This window comes from Stigmatopora argus, chromosome 14 (assembly GCF_051989625.1).
Source record: "Stigmatopora argus isolate UIUO_Sarg chromosome 14, RoL_Sarg_1.0, whole genome shotgun sequence".
Taxonomy (NCBI): Eukaryota; Metazoa; Chordata; class Actinopteri; order Syngnathiformes; family Syngnathidae; genus Stigmatopora; species Stigmatopora argus.
This window is the reverse complement of record NC_135400.1, coordinates 12,989,120-13,006,059: the sequence shown is the minus strand read 5'-3', so window position 1 is coordinate 13,006,059 and position 16,940 is coordinate 12,989,120. Positions and strand designations below refer to the sequence as shown.

Sequence of the window (16,940 nt, the reverse complement as noted above, 5' to 3'; positions counted from 1 at the left end):
AAGTAAGGTAGTACATCTGTAAGGAGTTAGACTGGAGCATAAAGAGACAGGTGTCAAATGACAAAGTGATTGCTGCACTTGACCGTGACACTCCATTGTTGCCTCTCAGGGAAACAACATTAGCACATTACTTATCATAATAGCGCACAAGTGCTAACTGACTAACACCTATCTAATCAAGCACTAAAGCACACTCTTGTGCCTGCAGGTTTCAATTACTTGCAAAATTGAACTTGTCGGATCTTAAATGCATCTAACAAACCTGCAACATCCTAACCTTTCTAGTACAAAAAAAAGGAAACTACTGTACAATCTAAAAAGAACAACAATGACATAAAAACACAACTTTTAATACACTTAAGCCAACTGAAGTGTGACAAAATGCACTGGTTCAAGTTACCTCATTAAATTCCCAAGTGGTTTCAGTCCAGTAAATTTTAGGATTTAACTTTAAGGAGACAAAGCAGACAGGTCCTCATCCTCATTCCATCTAGCTATTACAAGTGTCATTACAGTCTGCAGTATCAGCATTACCAGAGAAGGAACGAATCAGTATAGATATGGACACGTTAGAACCTTAACTTCAAGGTCATGTTGGAGACTGACTGTGATTCTGTGGTAGTTATCGTAGTGCTAACAGTGTGGAAAAAGAACCAAAAAAATGAATGCCATGTAATCAAAATCTCAGAAACACAAGGTGAATGTCAGTGTGACACCGCCAGGCGACAGGCACGTTGAAATGTTGTGAATATGAAGGCATGAACCAGCAAACTAATCCTATTTTTTCGATAGCAAGGACAGCAAAAATACAACACCCTGAGGTGGCAAGAACCCAAACATTGTTTTTTTTTTAATACCTTTACTTTCTGTAACCCACTGAAGGAACATTTAAAAACTACAATGGGGGAAAATGACATTGGTACGTCAATGTTAAATGTCACCTCAGGATCGAAGGTCTATGGTCTTTTAGTGAAGCTAGTTTTACTAAACACATCTGAAAGGTCTGTTTTGTGTAAAATCAATATCTGTAATGGTTCTTTGGAGAAGCAAGCCCAGTCAGCCATAAAACAATGTTGGCATGTAGATTAATTTCCACCGATTACACTGTCTAGTCAGCTTCATCATTTTATTTATTGCATCACTTTTGGTTCTAAGACCATTGAAAAAGATTTGGGCAACTGACGTAACTAGTTTGTTTTTCTAAAGTACTAGGATCTCGTCTCTTGTCGGGTGTGTGTGTTGGACGCAGATTTTGTGAGGAAGGCAGGAGGTGACATTTGCAATTTTCTAATTAATGACTACAAAGTAAATTTGCAACTGAACATAATCTTTAAGTTATGGTGTTATGTTGATAATAGTGTTGTAGGCAGTTGAATATTGTTGTATAGTGATGAGCTTGTTTAATCTACAGTCCTAGTTTTTGGGGGGGCCTGCATGAAGTGTATGGAACAGGTGTCAAAGTGGCGGCCCGGGGGCCAAATCTGGCTCACCACATCAATTTGTGCGGCCCGTGACAGTAAATCATGAGTGCCGACATTCTGTTTTAGGATCAAATTCAAATGAAGATTATAGATGTATGATATATTTCCTTTTTAAATCAATAATTGCAATTTTTTCAATCATTTTTTTTTCTTTTGGTGTTTTTAGGTCAAAAAGCATTTCTTAAAATCTAAAAAGAAATATGTAAAAATATTTTCTGTTCTCCATTTTAATATTGAACATAACTAAAAATATATTTTGTTTCCTTTTGAAATGAAGAACAAAGTTTTCCCTTACTAAGAAAAAAATCTCAAATCAACAGCTTTAGATCGATAAAAAACTGAAAATTTTGGGCTTTTGATCCAGTTCTTTTAATCCGATTTTTTAAAATATCGAAATATTATATCTAAAATGGTCCGGCCCACATGAAAGTGAGTTGCCGTTAATGCGGCCCGCGAACTAACCAGAGTTTGACACCCTTGGTGTATGGTATCCTAATGCACCCACACTCAAATAATTATGCATTTTAGGTTAGTCATACACTCTAAACTCCCACAATCGGGTTTAACTTACACGTTAAAATTCTCCTCCAGGTAACAGCGGTTCCTTAGCAGCCCTGCCCAAAGCTGCACACCAATGATTCCAAAGATGAAAAATACAAAGAAACACAGGAGGAGCACGTTGCCCAACATGGGTAGAGTGTCCAACAGCAGATTAACCAGGATGCGCATACCTGCAAGTAAATTATACAAACGGTTAAAATGATGGCGAATGAAGAGTCTTCTCAGCTGGGCCTAAACAACCAAAAATACTAACATTTAATACTCACATTTTTTTTAGTCTCAATATAATTAATGTATAATGTTTTGTTGGAGATATTTCAAAGCAAAGGGAAATAAGGCAAGTGCAGCTTCGGCACAGAAATAGAGTCATTGGGGTTCAATGGTGGGGGATAATACTTTCTCTGGAGAAGGCAGTTTACATCAGACAAACAGTGTGAGATGCAAATAGGAAAAAAAAAATTGGGGCAGAGTGAGAACATTGTCAAACACAAGCAAAATCCTCCAAATTTAAGAAGCCAGCTTTTTTTCACGACTAGAGAGAGCTTAATTAGATCCAAAGATGCAAAAATGATGACCTTATCCCCCGTGGACGAGTTATACTGCAGTGATGACATATTGAAAAGTGATAACAGTGGGTCAAACAGACAGGAGGAGGAGTTGAAACCCAGATTTGTATGTGTGTCACTTGTACAAATGCTGCTCTCAGGGTTTTAATATGTTTAAGGTTGATTATGTTCATACCTGAATAAAATGACGTATGTACATCCACATACAACTTTAAAGGTGAAACTCATTTAACCTCTAAGGGTTATAGCATTTAATTTCAGGTACTTCACCCTAAAGCTGAATATCCTATATTTGTATATACAGTATATAACATTTTGCGCCAGTTGTTTAAATTTGTACTTGTGTTTTCCAGCACCGTGGTGTGATTAGCTCAACAGTAGGCTAATATGTCATCGCAACAGAAATGAATTTATTGTGATGATTGACAGCGGGTGAAAAGCTGAGAAATGAGAAAAGACTGCACAGTACAAGTTGAAAACATTTAAAACCTGATAGAAGCCTAAAACATCAACAGGTTTTCCAAGTACTTACTTCTAAATGTGATCCCCAATAATTCCTTTATTACTAATATACAATCCCTCACACATTCTTGCATATTTGGATTCATTAGGTCATTAGGCGCTAGTCAAGCAAGTGAGTAACAAGACATGAAGGCTGTGGTTGATGACTTCATCAAACAGACATGTTATAAATGACGTGTGGCGTGACAATAATGTGTTAGTTTTAAAGTAGCACAACACTGTCATCACTAATTTCCTCATCAAATACAGAGCATACATGTTGCTTTGTGTTAATTTCTGTTCATAGGTGTTTGTGTGCGTGTGAGCTTGTGTCTCTGGTGGTGTCTTGAGGCAAGTTAAAATGTGTTTATTACCAAGGGGCTTTGTCATTAGAACAAAGTTCCATTAGTCCTAATTGTTTGAGGAGAGGGTGAAATTGATAGATGGTGAACTAGAATGAGGAATGGCCTCAAGGAGTAGTAAGAAATGAGACACGAACAAAGAAATCTAACACAAAACTTATTGATGCAACATAGTGACAAGAGAATAAATCGTCAAAACTGGCATTGTCTATTTTATTTCACGTTGTATGTATATTCCATTCAAAAGTCACAATACTAGGCTCTGAGTTCCTCTTCAATAAAAGTCAGTGTTGCTTTTTATTTGACCAGTTTTTCTATCTCCCATCAATTTCTTCAATAACACAAATCCAAAACACTCCTCATAAACAGGAGAAAGATAACATTATTATCTGACAATTTGTCAGAGGTTTAAAAATTGAGGTGTGCGAGGGGTGAGGTTACATTTATGCATTTATTTATATTCCTGGGCAAAGCAGTGATCCAAAAAAACAAGGAAAAAATAGCCCAAAATCCTCCTGCTAATGGGGTCTAATGAAGTCATGGATAGATGATGGAATCAGGTTACCGGAAAATAATTACACACAGGGCCAATTGTAATGAAAGTCATTTGTTCATTCATTTTTTGTAGCACTTATTCTCACAAGGGTGGCGGGGGACCTGGAGCCTATCCCAGCTATCCCCCAGTTTGGGATACAAATGCATTGACATTTTGGAATGACTGCATAAATATCATTAACACTTTAAAACTTAATACATTCACACATCGCAAAGATTCTGATGTATAAGTGATTATACAACAACATTTTAGTGATGTGCAATATGGTTCCTAAATGTTTTGATCATACCACACTTGAAATATGAAGCCCTATTAAATTCAAATAGCATGAATTGTAACAGAGTTCAAAACTTTAAACCTCAGTCCAACTTTTAAATTAAAGCAGAGCAATCATAACGTGATCAATAAAAGAGTAATAACTGATTTGATGAAGCTATGACTCAAGGTCTGACCAGGGATTGTCATTAAGCATAGCTTGAATGTTAAATGATCCCTTGGAGAAAAGTTGGCATCGCAGCAAAAAAAAAAAGTGATATCAAACAAATTTCATGTATTTATACACTGTATATTACCAAGGCACTATCAGGGTTAAATGACAGAAAACTGGCCTTACTTGGCACTCTGTTGATGGCTTTCAAGGGACGGAGCACCCGCACAGTCCTAATAGCCGACAGGTTGATATTCTGTAGGTCCAGGGAGTATTCTACCATGCTGAAATAAACAAATAGATGAGAATATAAGGAACAATTTAGTAATCTTTTTTTGAAAGATATTCCAAAGAGACAAGCAGAGCTCCAGGTAGACCAAAAATCCCTGAGTGGGTTTTAGTGTCAGTGGTCTTTCGTTTGATCAAATCTCACCTGTCCCAGCAGTGTGCAGAATTGCAGAGGCAAGGGGAAGTATAATTGCATGATAGAGAGGTGAGCAGAAGAATCAAAGAGGGAAAAGAGAAGGATTTATATTCCAAATGATTCCTGCAGGATGCTGTGGCTCATTTAAAGGAATTGTATTTGTTAGCAAGTCTCTGTGGTATGGCTTTAACCGTTTTTGGCCCCAAAGCACTTGTAGAGGAAAAGATTTGGTGGGAAATTCTGGTGTAGGACACATAAAGTATATATACACACATATATACACACATATACATATACATATATATATATACACACACACATACACATATATATATATATATATATATATATATATATATATATATATATATATATATATATATATATATATATATATATATATATATATATAAATAAATATATAATTCACCACATTTTTCTGGTTATCCATACACACAGTTTCAACACATATCCAATATATTTACAGTACACACTGGATCTCTATATATGTATAGTTTATTGGCAAACTTAGATCAGCTGGGTCTTGCTCATTCTGAAAGCATTTGCACATTTATGATTGTCTGTTACTTTTGTGACAATGTAGCACTCTTCATTGGCCATCCAGAAGTGGCTGACAATCGGCTTTTCCTGAAAAATAGTTTCTGAACCTTAACACTTGGGGCGGTTTAATTGGTTTCTCCATCTGCCTGTTGGTGTTTGGTGGGCCTTTGTCATATTTTTGCAGAATATTTTTTTCCCGGGGCTACGACAATGCTGACGCAGCACGGCACCAGCACCACTCCAACATTCAGGCTAATCACACTTTACATCTATTGGCTTTTAAAACACAGCGACCTGCTTCTTACTAAAATTAAGTTTTCACGTCAGCGTGGATTCCTCAACTCGACAGCAGGCCACACTTGAGTAGGAGCGTTTGCAACAAGGGTTGAACTGTTGTAGCCCACAGCTGACAGACAGCAGCTCGAGCTACTAATTGTATCCCCCAGCAAGCAACGGAACCTCATTTGCGTTGGTGTTGCTCCACTCATTGCAGTTCCCAAATGTTCACGAAATATTTAGCAGGGCAATTTCCTTCATTAATGTGTTTTTACTTTACTGTTTAAAAGTTGTTTTGTTGCATGTTATTACAGCCGCTATTGAAATAGTATTGAACTAAGTTGAGTTTAATAGTGCCAAATCCCAGCTTGATCACAACTGTTTTTGGTCAGGTGTATTTTCTATTGATATTAATATCCATGCTTATCTTTGCCAGGTGGTCTGTCTTTCTGAGGTATTGATTAATTGCACCTTCAATGATAAGATTTGGATGATGAGTTTTCAAATCAAGTTCCTTGTCTTCCTCCACAACAATAATTACCCATATTTAATTACCTCTGCTGATAAGGCGACCCATTCTCAGAGTAAAACTTTATTATTAGTATTTGAATTGCTCCCTCTGTGCTGAGAGTGTGTCTGTTCATGTCCCAATGTTGTGCTTAAATGTTACACTGCATGTGACATTGCCGCTTGATGAAAATGTCACCGACTAAAGAAGAGCCAAAGTGTTGTTTTGAGGCCAACATTTTCACATCCACCTCATCTACAATGATATCTGTGCTCCACTAATTTAATGTGGGTACCTGAGATCCTGAGCAAGGTCTACAACGTCAAAAGGGAAATGTTAAATCAAGAAAAAGATACGTTCTTACCTTCCTGTATTGAGCCTAATGGCCCATGAGAATGGGTATTTTATGCCACCCAAATGAATTCTCCTCGTGCCACAACATAATATGGCAGCTAAACTATTCACAATAGCACAGATTAGTGATCCAAATCCATCTAGGGGATTTTTGGATAAATTAGTGCGGCTGTACTGTGTAGAAGTCCTTAAACATGTAAAATGTCTGCATATACCAGACATTAAAAATTTATTTTCCTGTACACATCAATCAGGCCACAGTGAGAGAGTTAAGAGAGTAATTAGTGACTTGCCTAAAGCCCACTGGATAGGTATGCATACTTTAATTAAATATTGTTTGTTTATGTTCCTCTTATGCCTTGGAAGAAATATCCAGTGGGGACGACCAAGGGAGAAGATAGAGATTTGACAGGGAAGAAGACTTAAGAGACAAAATGTCAACGCTGCAGGGAATTTAGTGTCAAATTTGCAATGTAATTGTTTTGAGTTTTTATTAATAAGGATCTTGATGATCCCATGAACAAGACCTTTTTGTTGTATAATTTGCATATTTGTAGTTTTACTAAAGTCTGAATGATTCTAATGCGCTCTATTCATGGTTATACATTTTAATGAAGAAAATACTTCATACAGTTAAAGCTTATGAGGGCTGGCAGCCTAAATTTTACAAAAATAAACTAAATAGGTATATAAAAAAGTGTTTTAAGAAGCAATAATATTTGAACAAGGATATAGTCGAAGATCAGAATAGCGAAAGGCAAAATATGAGCTTTGAGCATTAAACAAAGGAAGAAAAAATAAGATTACGGCAGGTAAACTAGAGTAAAAGAGCTAATAGCAGAGTGGTGAGTGAAATTTGATCTGCACCACTGGTACTGCCCGAAGTAATTAGTGCAGACACTAATCTAGAGGATGTGTGGAAGTGGAATTAAAGTTGTACAAAAGTGCAAACTCTCCCTGAGCCTATCCCTACCATTTATGGCACTGTCTAGTGTTAGGCTGTAACTAATCCTCCACACCAGCATTATGCTCACTTGTGAAATTTTGACATGTATACAGCTGTTTCCAAAATAGGTGGATCACATACGTTTTGAGACATGGATACATAAAACTCAACATTAGTATGCATTGCCAAAGGACTTGCAGTTGTTTTTGTCTAAAATCTAAAAAGAGCTTTCAAATATGTCAGGCTTTTTATTTTTAATTGGACCACTGATTATAAAAACATAATATTTATGCTTTGAATATAAAGTATGATGTTCACCTACGTATGATGTGAAAGTAAAACTAAACTAGGCTACTCGAATTTTGCACGAAGGCTCTTTGAATGGTTCATGAGAGATTTGAACCATATAAATTGGAGGCCAATCATGTCTTGTATTGCTTACCCAGCCATGACAATGAAGAAGTCCAGCCTATTCCAAGTGTCGCCCAGGTAACAGTGACGACCAAAGATTCCAAGAGCAACCATTTTCACCACCATCTCCAGTGCAAAAAAGATGTAGATGAAGGCGTCAAAGGCCTAAGAAAAAATGGAGAAGAACTACGGTTACAGTAAAGTGTGTATAACATAGATGAATGTGCAACATTTATTTATGGTCAGGACAGCTTTACCTGTAAAAGAAGGAAATACATACAGACTCATCCATAATGAACGCAGTTCTTTTTATCTTAATACTATTTATTTTTGTTTAACTTCAAGGCACACACTTAAAACAGGTTGTAAATGTGCTTTTTTCGTTTTTAAAAGATCGGTTGTGACTTAATTCTAACAACTCATTGCGACTGATAGACTAACACTAAACACAATAGCAGTGGAAACTGCCATATCAGTTTTTGATATGAAAAATCCATACTGCTTAAACCTGGATAAGTGTAAATAGAAGAATAAATATCCATGTCAAACATTACTGCAGGAAAAAAGTGCCACCAACTTCCAAGGTATAAATGGTGATAGATTCTATTTCCAGATTTCATTGTTATACTGTACATCACAGGCTAAACCTTCTTTTGTAGTTTGGGAGAGAAAAAAAACATTTGCAGGGGCTTTAGGCTGTATGACTATTTGCAGCTTTTACTAATACGGTAAGTCATTCAAGGGAATCTCTTTATTTGAGTAGTGGAAGCAGTCATAGCCAGCAGGCTGCAGGATATGCCAAGTATTTGGTTTTTTGATGATGACAGTGGGGCTTCTTTATTCCCTTCCCAAGCTGTGTGGCATCCTCACACAGACCCTGTCTTTGATAAATATTTACTGAGCAGTTTTGATTTGTAGCAGTATGTCCCTTGAAAATATTGTTTTCTTACTTTTATATCTTGACGGACATAAAAATCTCTTCAGCCTCCGACAAAAACTCTTTCATATGATGGCGATCTTTTGAGATGTAATTGACAACATACATTCTATAGCAGGGGTGCTCAATACGTCGATCACAATATGCCAGTTAGCCAACCTACTATTTTTTCATTATTTTTTTTATAGCAGTGTGCAGTCATGTTTTATCAAGCTTTTTGTATAATAAGATAAAAACTGAATTTAAGGATATTTTCTCTTCTAAACAATCCCGATTTGTTGAATCGATCGATATAAGACAGCCGCAAATGCATCATCTTGACTGAGATTTAAGACCGCCATTCCATTGAATGTAACTGCCTCGCAATGTTAACATTCTACGGCAGCAGTAAAGTTTGCTTGGGTAAGCACAAGCCCAAATAAATTAGCACTCAGCTCTGCCAGTTATAATGCTCGTTCTCAATACTGGGCTGCTTCTATCATCTTTAGGGCGCAAAAAGAAGTAATATATGTTGGGTGGGTGCAATGGATATAGCTTTAAGATGCGTGCATGGCCCAAGAATTGAGTTTGTGGGCTCAACAAATGGCCCCAGACCAATACACATGCTGCAATGGAAAAACGATTTTCCACAAATCCTTTACGATTATTACTTTTGGAAGGTTTCAGGCAGAAGATAAATGACAAAGAAAAGCATCAACTGTAGCCCACAGCAGACTGGAGAACACGGATGAGAGGGAAGTGGCGCATCCAGTAGTTATAGTATGTTTCACATGGAGAAAATTTTCTCCTCTCAGCCCCTACAAACAATTTCGAGAAGGGGTTTTTTTCAGCCTTAACCCATGAGAAAGGGTAAATGGATTTGCTATGTGTTTATTTTTGGTTCTGTGGCACAAAATGCTTTTTTTGTCTGAGGATTATTGAAAGATATTTTTTTAATGTCTAGATTTTCCTCATCTTTTCACCTTAAAAATCTGATGTTGGGATTCCAATTTAATGTTTTGGGTATCTTCTCACATGTGCGTGCAGCAGCACCCCTTTGTTCAAACGTCTTTTGGTTGTCCAATTATAAAAAAGATGGCTAGTTTTTGAAGTCACATTTGCCTAGAGGATGACCGAGTTTACACTGGCAACCAGTAAACAAGATGTCCTTTCTCTTCAACATATGAGGTGCAAAAAAACAGTAAAAGTTCAAGTTTAAGAACTGATGATCTTGAAAAACAAAAGCCTGCCTATCCAAAAGTAAGATTATATTAATTAATAATTAAATACAACAAAAATACATACAATAATCTAAAATTTGGGGAAGAACTGTTTTTTTTTCCAATGACATGCTCAAACAGGCTTTGATGAAGGCAGACATTTGATAAAGCTCTTGTATTGGACTGGTGCATAATAAAGTTGACTTATGAGCGTTTATTTTCTACGGGTGTTCAACTAATAAACTATGTACCAGAATGGTATTACATGGAGTCATATAGTCAACACAACTCTCACATCAGCATTCCTTCCAGATTGCAAACAAATGAGAATGAGTCTCAAAAGCCGTTTAAATGATGTTTTGATAAATAATGCAGCCTGCCAGCCTCACGTGTAATTCGACATTGGCTGCGCCCCGTTGGATCCTTGTTGCGCTCGGCTCCAAGTGAAAGGGGGAATGAATTCATTGTAGCTATTTGTCACCACCGCCAGTTTCTTTTTCAGTCAGCCTATCAGGTTTAATCATCAACATGATTTGTAAAGAGAGTGAGGGTGTTACGTGTCAAGGGCCCTTTCATGATGTGAAACTGGAGCTACCTCATATGCTGCTATTTGGGATTGGAAGGGGAGGAGGTGGTAAGTAGGTCATTCGAATTTTGATGTTGAAACACTAAGATGTATTGCATATGGATCTCTTAGTGGCATGTGCAAATGAGAGAAATTCAAGATGAATCAAAGCAATCATTTAACACTTAGAGACAAATAGAAGAGGATTTTGATCTATACACAAAAATCCGGCATTTAACATCCTCCTGAAAAAAGGGTGACTTCAATTCCTTATTTTGAGATGACGATAAACATTTGTTTAAAAGGACATAGTGACTAAAAGCGAATCTTCAATTCATTAATAAGAACAGTTAAGGAAATACCTCTACAAACTGATCATTGATATTTTAATCGGAACGGAAAAATCTATATTTTAAATAGTATTAGTACAACAACCATATTTGCAAAGTTTTAAATTGGAATTTACATTGGTTATTTTCAAATTCAAATTTAATGTCTCCATTTAATTCACAAATAAAGAAAAAATCTATACTATTTCCTAAATGTTACATAACTGTTAGATTAATTTAGTTAATATAATGATCATTTGAGCCTAGAAATAAATATGGCTCATATCTTCACCAAGATCAATTGTTAGTATAAGTGAAAATTATTCAAGTGTCCATCTACTGATTGGTAAACAGATAATAAATGAGTATTATAATTGTAAAAATACATCCCTCTATCAGCGTGATTATGCATACAGTATAAAAATGTTTTTCTCTCTCTTTTCTTTCCATCTTATTTTAAAGGCCAAACTTGACTTTTTCCAAAAGTAGCATGTAAGGGCCACCCTTGAATTTTATGAGATAAGCTTAGTCAGCAAAATTTCTACCTTTGCTATCAGCCACTAAAAATAGGCACCCCTTCAAGAAACAATAGGCTTGTTAGTGCAAGAAAGGCCAGAGAAAGGAAAGATAGCTATGTTGCCAAGTGGTGGAATACACAAAGGATTAAAGCAGAACTATATGTCACGGAAATAGTTCAGTGAATGATGTAAAATTCATATAAAGTTAAACAGAGATTGGATATGGTGAGAGTTGACGGTCAGTGGCACATAGGCAAATTTTGTAATTGCCTTCCAAAAAGTCCTTATTCTTGTTCTAATACAAAAAAAAAATAGATCAAAACATTACCTGGAGTATTTGGCAGCGGTCGGAGGTGCAGTCGATGTTCTCGCAGGGTTGGTACATTCCAAGTGTCACGCAGTTGAGCAAGATGACCATGATGCTAATCCTCTCGAACCACGTATTGACGAGAGCAGGGTTAAGAATGCAAAAACTTGTAAGGGGTAGTACGGCAATGTCAACAACAGTTAAAAAAAAGTGGAATTTCAAACATCAATGTGACCTCATCAATATATGAATATCTTTCAGGAATGGGGATGACATGATGGTGAGATCAGACAAGCCATCTTAAAACAAATTCCTGAAACAGTTTCTGCTTAGTTGATATTTGAATATAGAAGGAACTGATTTTATTTGTATTCTAAAAATGGAAATGTGAATAGAACCTCAAAATTCATCCAGCCAGCAACTTTTCCTATCCAGGATTACAAAGAGAGCTAGAGAAAAAGCAGACTGCAACCTTTGCTGTTGTTAAAACAATTGAATCCATATATGCCAACAATGAAAGTATACAATATATATTTTTCTTTTCGTAGGCACGATCCTGATCACCTATCACCCTATCATTTGTCAAGGTAATTTAATTACAAGATGACACTATAAGCACAAAAAACCCAACTCATTTGAACAGAAACCACCTAAAATCATATTAGGTGAAAAAGCAAGCACGTTTTTGCAAAGAAGTTCACTTCCAAACTCTGTTGACATGACATTCACGTTATTTAAGAACTCTATAAGTTCATCTTATTCGATATAAACCATGTCAGGAGCAGCACAAACAACTGTGACTTGAGCGTCTAAATGGCAGTTTGCGTTCTTCCGTCATAAAGACCCGAAACATGGCCCGCCCCCCTTTGTGGGGTAGTGGCCACAGGCATCTGACTCACAACCAGCTGATTTCCACACACGAATGGATGTCTACTCGTATCGGCCCCTTGACATGTCACCAATGAGCTAAGACAGTGTGACACCAGGAAGAAAGGAAATAAAGAGATAAGAGAGACAGATTCCTAATTTCTTTGCTTTGTTGGAATCAGTCTTAAATTATTTCCTGAGATCGTGCACCTGTTAGCATGACATATTGTCTTTTTCTAAGCATCATCTCTTTATAAAGACATCCCTCTTATATTCCTTTGCTTCTTGTCACCATTAATTTTTTGCACCTCCCATTCTGTCAATAGAGATTCTTATCAGAGACTCATCCAATGTCCTATTTTTCTTAAATGTCTTTGCGTTCTGACTGAGGCGAACACACCATTTGTATTTTGACAAAATGTTCCCTTCGGTGTTGTGAATTTTTCTTTTTTTCAGGTAACCAAAAGATCTTCAATTTTATGCCGGCAACCCTGAGGGGAAAAAGCTATTCTAATCATCACAATAATAAAATGAAGGCCAATGTTGCATGAACCATTTTAGTTGCAAGATGTCTTATTTTTTTCATCTCAGTGGAAAAGTGCTTCTACGTGTTGATAAAAAATGACCTATTTGAATTTGGAATCTGATAATGCTCACATTAAATTGCAATAGATAAATTGATGCAAATAATTGACCCTAGCGAAAGAAAATTCAGATGGATCTAAGAGATGCTTGTAAATACTGTATTTATACACATGTAAACACATTACATTTGCAATTTATTAAAAGCACATTGAACATTACTAGTTCGATTTGGCTAGCATTTATTGTCTTGTCTGGCCGTTTAAGTGTAAAAATGAATCCCTACATTAACTACATGGTTGAGTGAAATACTCAAATGAAAATTTCTTTAGTTATGCATTTAAAAAAAACGCAGAAGGTCAAAAGTGCCATTAGGTGATTTGCATCTTCTTTTCTCAGTATGAGCCTAAGGGTAGTCAGTGTCTTTTCCAGTCATGTATATAATTCTTACCTTTTTGTCATACAGTACACGTCTAATGAGTCTGCAAATTGGAACAAATGGACTTCCTACGAATGTAGAAAATATCTGCATGCATGCAAGCATCTTTTGTCTTATAACATGTGTACTTCCAGTTTGCCTCTGACTGCCAGTATACATTTAAAATTCCGTATAATCCATTGAAACGATACATTGATACTTGCACCAAGACAACAGCTATGTACTGCAACTAGATGAGTCATGACTTCAGGAGATTTGTGTTTACAATGAGGCTTTTCTCAGACTGCAGTTTGTGATCAGCCTAGCTCAAAACGGGAAAAAATATATCCAGCATTTTATTGTGGAGGCATTCTGGCTCACTTCCACAAGTCTTCCTCTGCTCTCGAACCTATTTTCTTTTTGTTAAATTTAATTTTCAACTGAAGTGGAGTTCAGTCACTGCAGATCAATTTGTCTATGGGTGTCTGTCTCTGCTGGAGTGCAGGTCTGGGGGTTGGGGTCTGGTTATCAATATTTGCTATGATCCTCACTCCAGCTGCTTTGCCCTTTTATTGTAGGACATGTTCTTTACGGGTTTTTCCTTCAACCTGTGTCACAAGTTATGTATGTATATATATATATATATATATGTATGTATACGTAACTACAATACAACATGCATCTAATATAAGTACAAAAAATGTAAAAAAATTATGTCACAAACCAGAGACACTGATTATTATAACGTGTGTTGATGTGTTTTGCTCAATGATAAAAGTGAGTAGCTGACTAACAGCCTTTGCTTTGACCAAATAAAGGATGGAAACGTGGTGACATAATTGTGTTCCTGCTACACAGTTGGCCCTTTAAATTACATTTGGAAAGTGATTGGATAAAGAAACAGTACCATTTCTTGTTGTTACATCAGCCAGTACAACTGATTCTGAAGGCTGTGGGCTGATTAGATTGACATGGCAGCACATAGATGCTGACATTTGATTGCATAACTCCCTCAATGTCTACATAGGAGTGTACATGATTTTAATTTCATGCAAATAATATTACAATTTAGATTGCCTTGAAGGTCCTAAAAAAACTTACAGCTATGTGCCTGGTGGTTGCTTTTCTTCACATATTTTTGAGCCTGTCTGTAGGAATAGGAAGCAAAACCTTTACAGTCATTTGTATGGAATGAATTTTGAGGCAGATCCAGACATAATGAAAAGTTCTGCCTGAATTCGACCAATGTACTGTGTTAAATCGCAGTCATTTAAGGCAAAGCTTGGTATCTACCTTCCTTTACTTCTCTACTCAATAGAATGACCCGCACTTAATGGTGACAAAAGACTCTGGTTCTTAATGTTCTCATCTCAACACATGGCAGCATGTCTGTGGGTTAAAAGGAACACACACAGCAGTGCAACCAGAATAACAAGTGAGCCACTATCCCACTATCATTGAAGCCCTATAACCAAACAACCTGTAGCAAAATGAATGAACTTCACCTATTACCTGGCCTTTTTAAACAACTTTTAAAGACAATTCCTAGACCCACAAATGAAATCGGTCAAACCACAGCTTAAGTCTTTTCAGCACATGAACATGGAAAATATGAGCACAATTATGAACATGATTAAATTAATATATCTCTGAAAGTATCAATGAGAATAGACTTATGCCAGGAGAGAAGGTGGCTACACAATGCTAAGAAAGAGACAGATGAAAGCAGCTGAGCGAGTTCTGTTTGGAAAAAATCGATATCAATCATGTTTAAATGCACTTGGGTGCATTTGCGCTATCTCAGACCAGTCTTTACTTGGAGTTCATACATTTTCTGGCCTTGTTCACATTGGGTTGGCAGCAAGAGTGGCAAGAGATTTTTTGGAGGTGGCAGCTGTCACCTCAATGGTTCTGTGGATCAGACTGCTCCCGACAATGCAGCCCTTGAAAGGGTTGAGCCAACAAAGCAATGTCTATAAAATCACCGGACAGAGTATTCACAACTCTCCATTCTGAGCGAAATGATAAGCTGTGGATTTGACATTCAGGCTGCAGTCAACAAATTATTTTTGCAATATACATGCATTCGTTCATTTTTCATATTTCTTACCCTCACAAGGGTAATGGGAGTCTATTTTTGCCACCCATGATTAGATTTTTTTTAGCAATATTGCTTATTACAGAACGTTTAAATTCAGATAGCAAGCAGGAACCTGCATAATAATGTCCATTTCTATCTACCTGTTATTGCAGTTTATGTTTGTGGTTGTTTAGCAGTGTAGTAGATCATTTTGAGTTGTGTGGGGGTTTTCCAATATTTCCCCCGCTTATTTGCATAAGTCGGGCAACAAACCCCCACACAAGATCTGTCAGTATGACGCAGTAGAGTTTTAATGTGCATACATAAAAAAATGTTATTTCAGTTTATGTGCCAGAGCCCAAAAATCACTTTCGGTAGATGTATAGAGTGAAGTCAGGTCTTTCTATTTCTTTCTGTAAAACAGGGGAAGGCATGCTCTTCTGGTACTTCTGTCTGTTCTTTTCGCAAACATGCAGCATATTGAGATTTTCACATGAAAGCACAAGAGGTAAGCCCTTAAAACTTTGAGAACTAGGGGAAAAAACAAACCACAAAAGGTGTCTCATGAAAGAAAAAGCCTAGAAAGATTCCATAAAAAACAACAACATAGAACCAACTACATGATTTTCACAATTTTCTGCCTTTTGGTTTAAATGATAAAAAGTTGCAATTACAAGCTCGTAGTTATGAACCCCGGGTGCATTTTTTTCAGCTGTATCTCAGTCTTTTGGAAGCCTAATTTACAGTATGGATGATTGTGTTGTGTGTGCGTTCATGTGTGCGCGCATTTGACTCTCTCCTCATATCAGCTCAGCACAGCAGGTGCCTTGCTTCAGTGCATTGCTACAGCAATTGAAGCCGAATGCACTGCAGACACCATGGGAAATAAAAGGCAATACATCCTGAGTATGTGTGCAAAAGTATGTGCCTGCATGTGTAACGATAAAGAAAGTATAGTCTAACATGAGTTAGTGAGATAGCATGTATGATGAAAGTATAAGAACATGACCACCAGATGGTATTACGGATCGAAATGTGAACATTTTTTCCGCCAATGATTGGAAAGTATTAAAAAAAAGCGGGCCTTGACATAAAGAGGTAAGGATAGAAAACGCAAGCCAAATACATGCAGAGTAGAGATTTTGCCGGCTCAGTGGTTAGAGTACGCAAGCCATTAGCTTGAATTTGACACGAGGTCAGAGAA

At 36.8% G+C, this 16,940-nt stretch overlaps 1 protein-coding gene across 3 annotated transcripts in view; it reads right to left on the bottom strand.

Annotated features, from left to right (window-relative positions):
- The window catches only part of LOC144088051 (voltage-dependent T-type calcium channel subunit alpha-1I-like), a 97,989-nt gene that overhangs the window by 38,141 nt on the left and 42,908 nt on the right, over positions 1 to 16,940 (bottom strand). For all 3 annotated transcript variants that reach the window (XM_077618247.1, XM_077618246.1, XM_077618248.1), the window contains exons 4-7: positions 11,811 to 11,923; positions 7,966 to 8,099; positions 4,641 to 4,738; positions 2,053 to 2,212 (exon numbers count right to left, since the gene is read on the bottom strand). In XM_077618247.1, coding sequence (XP_077474373.1) covers positions 2,053 to 2,212; positions 4,641 to 4,738; positions 7,966 to 8,099; positions 11,811 to 11,923 — 505 coding nt within the window. The remainder of the gene's footprint in view (positions 1 to 2,052; positions 2,213 to 4,640; positions 4,739 to 7,965; positions 8,100 to 11,810; positions 11,924 to 16,940) is intronic.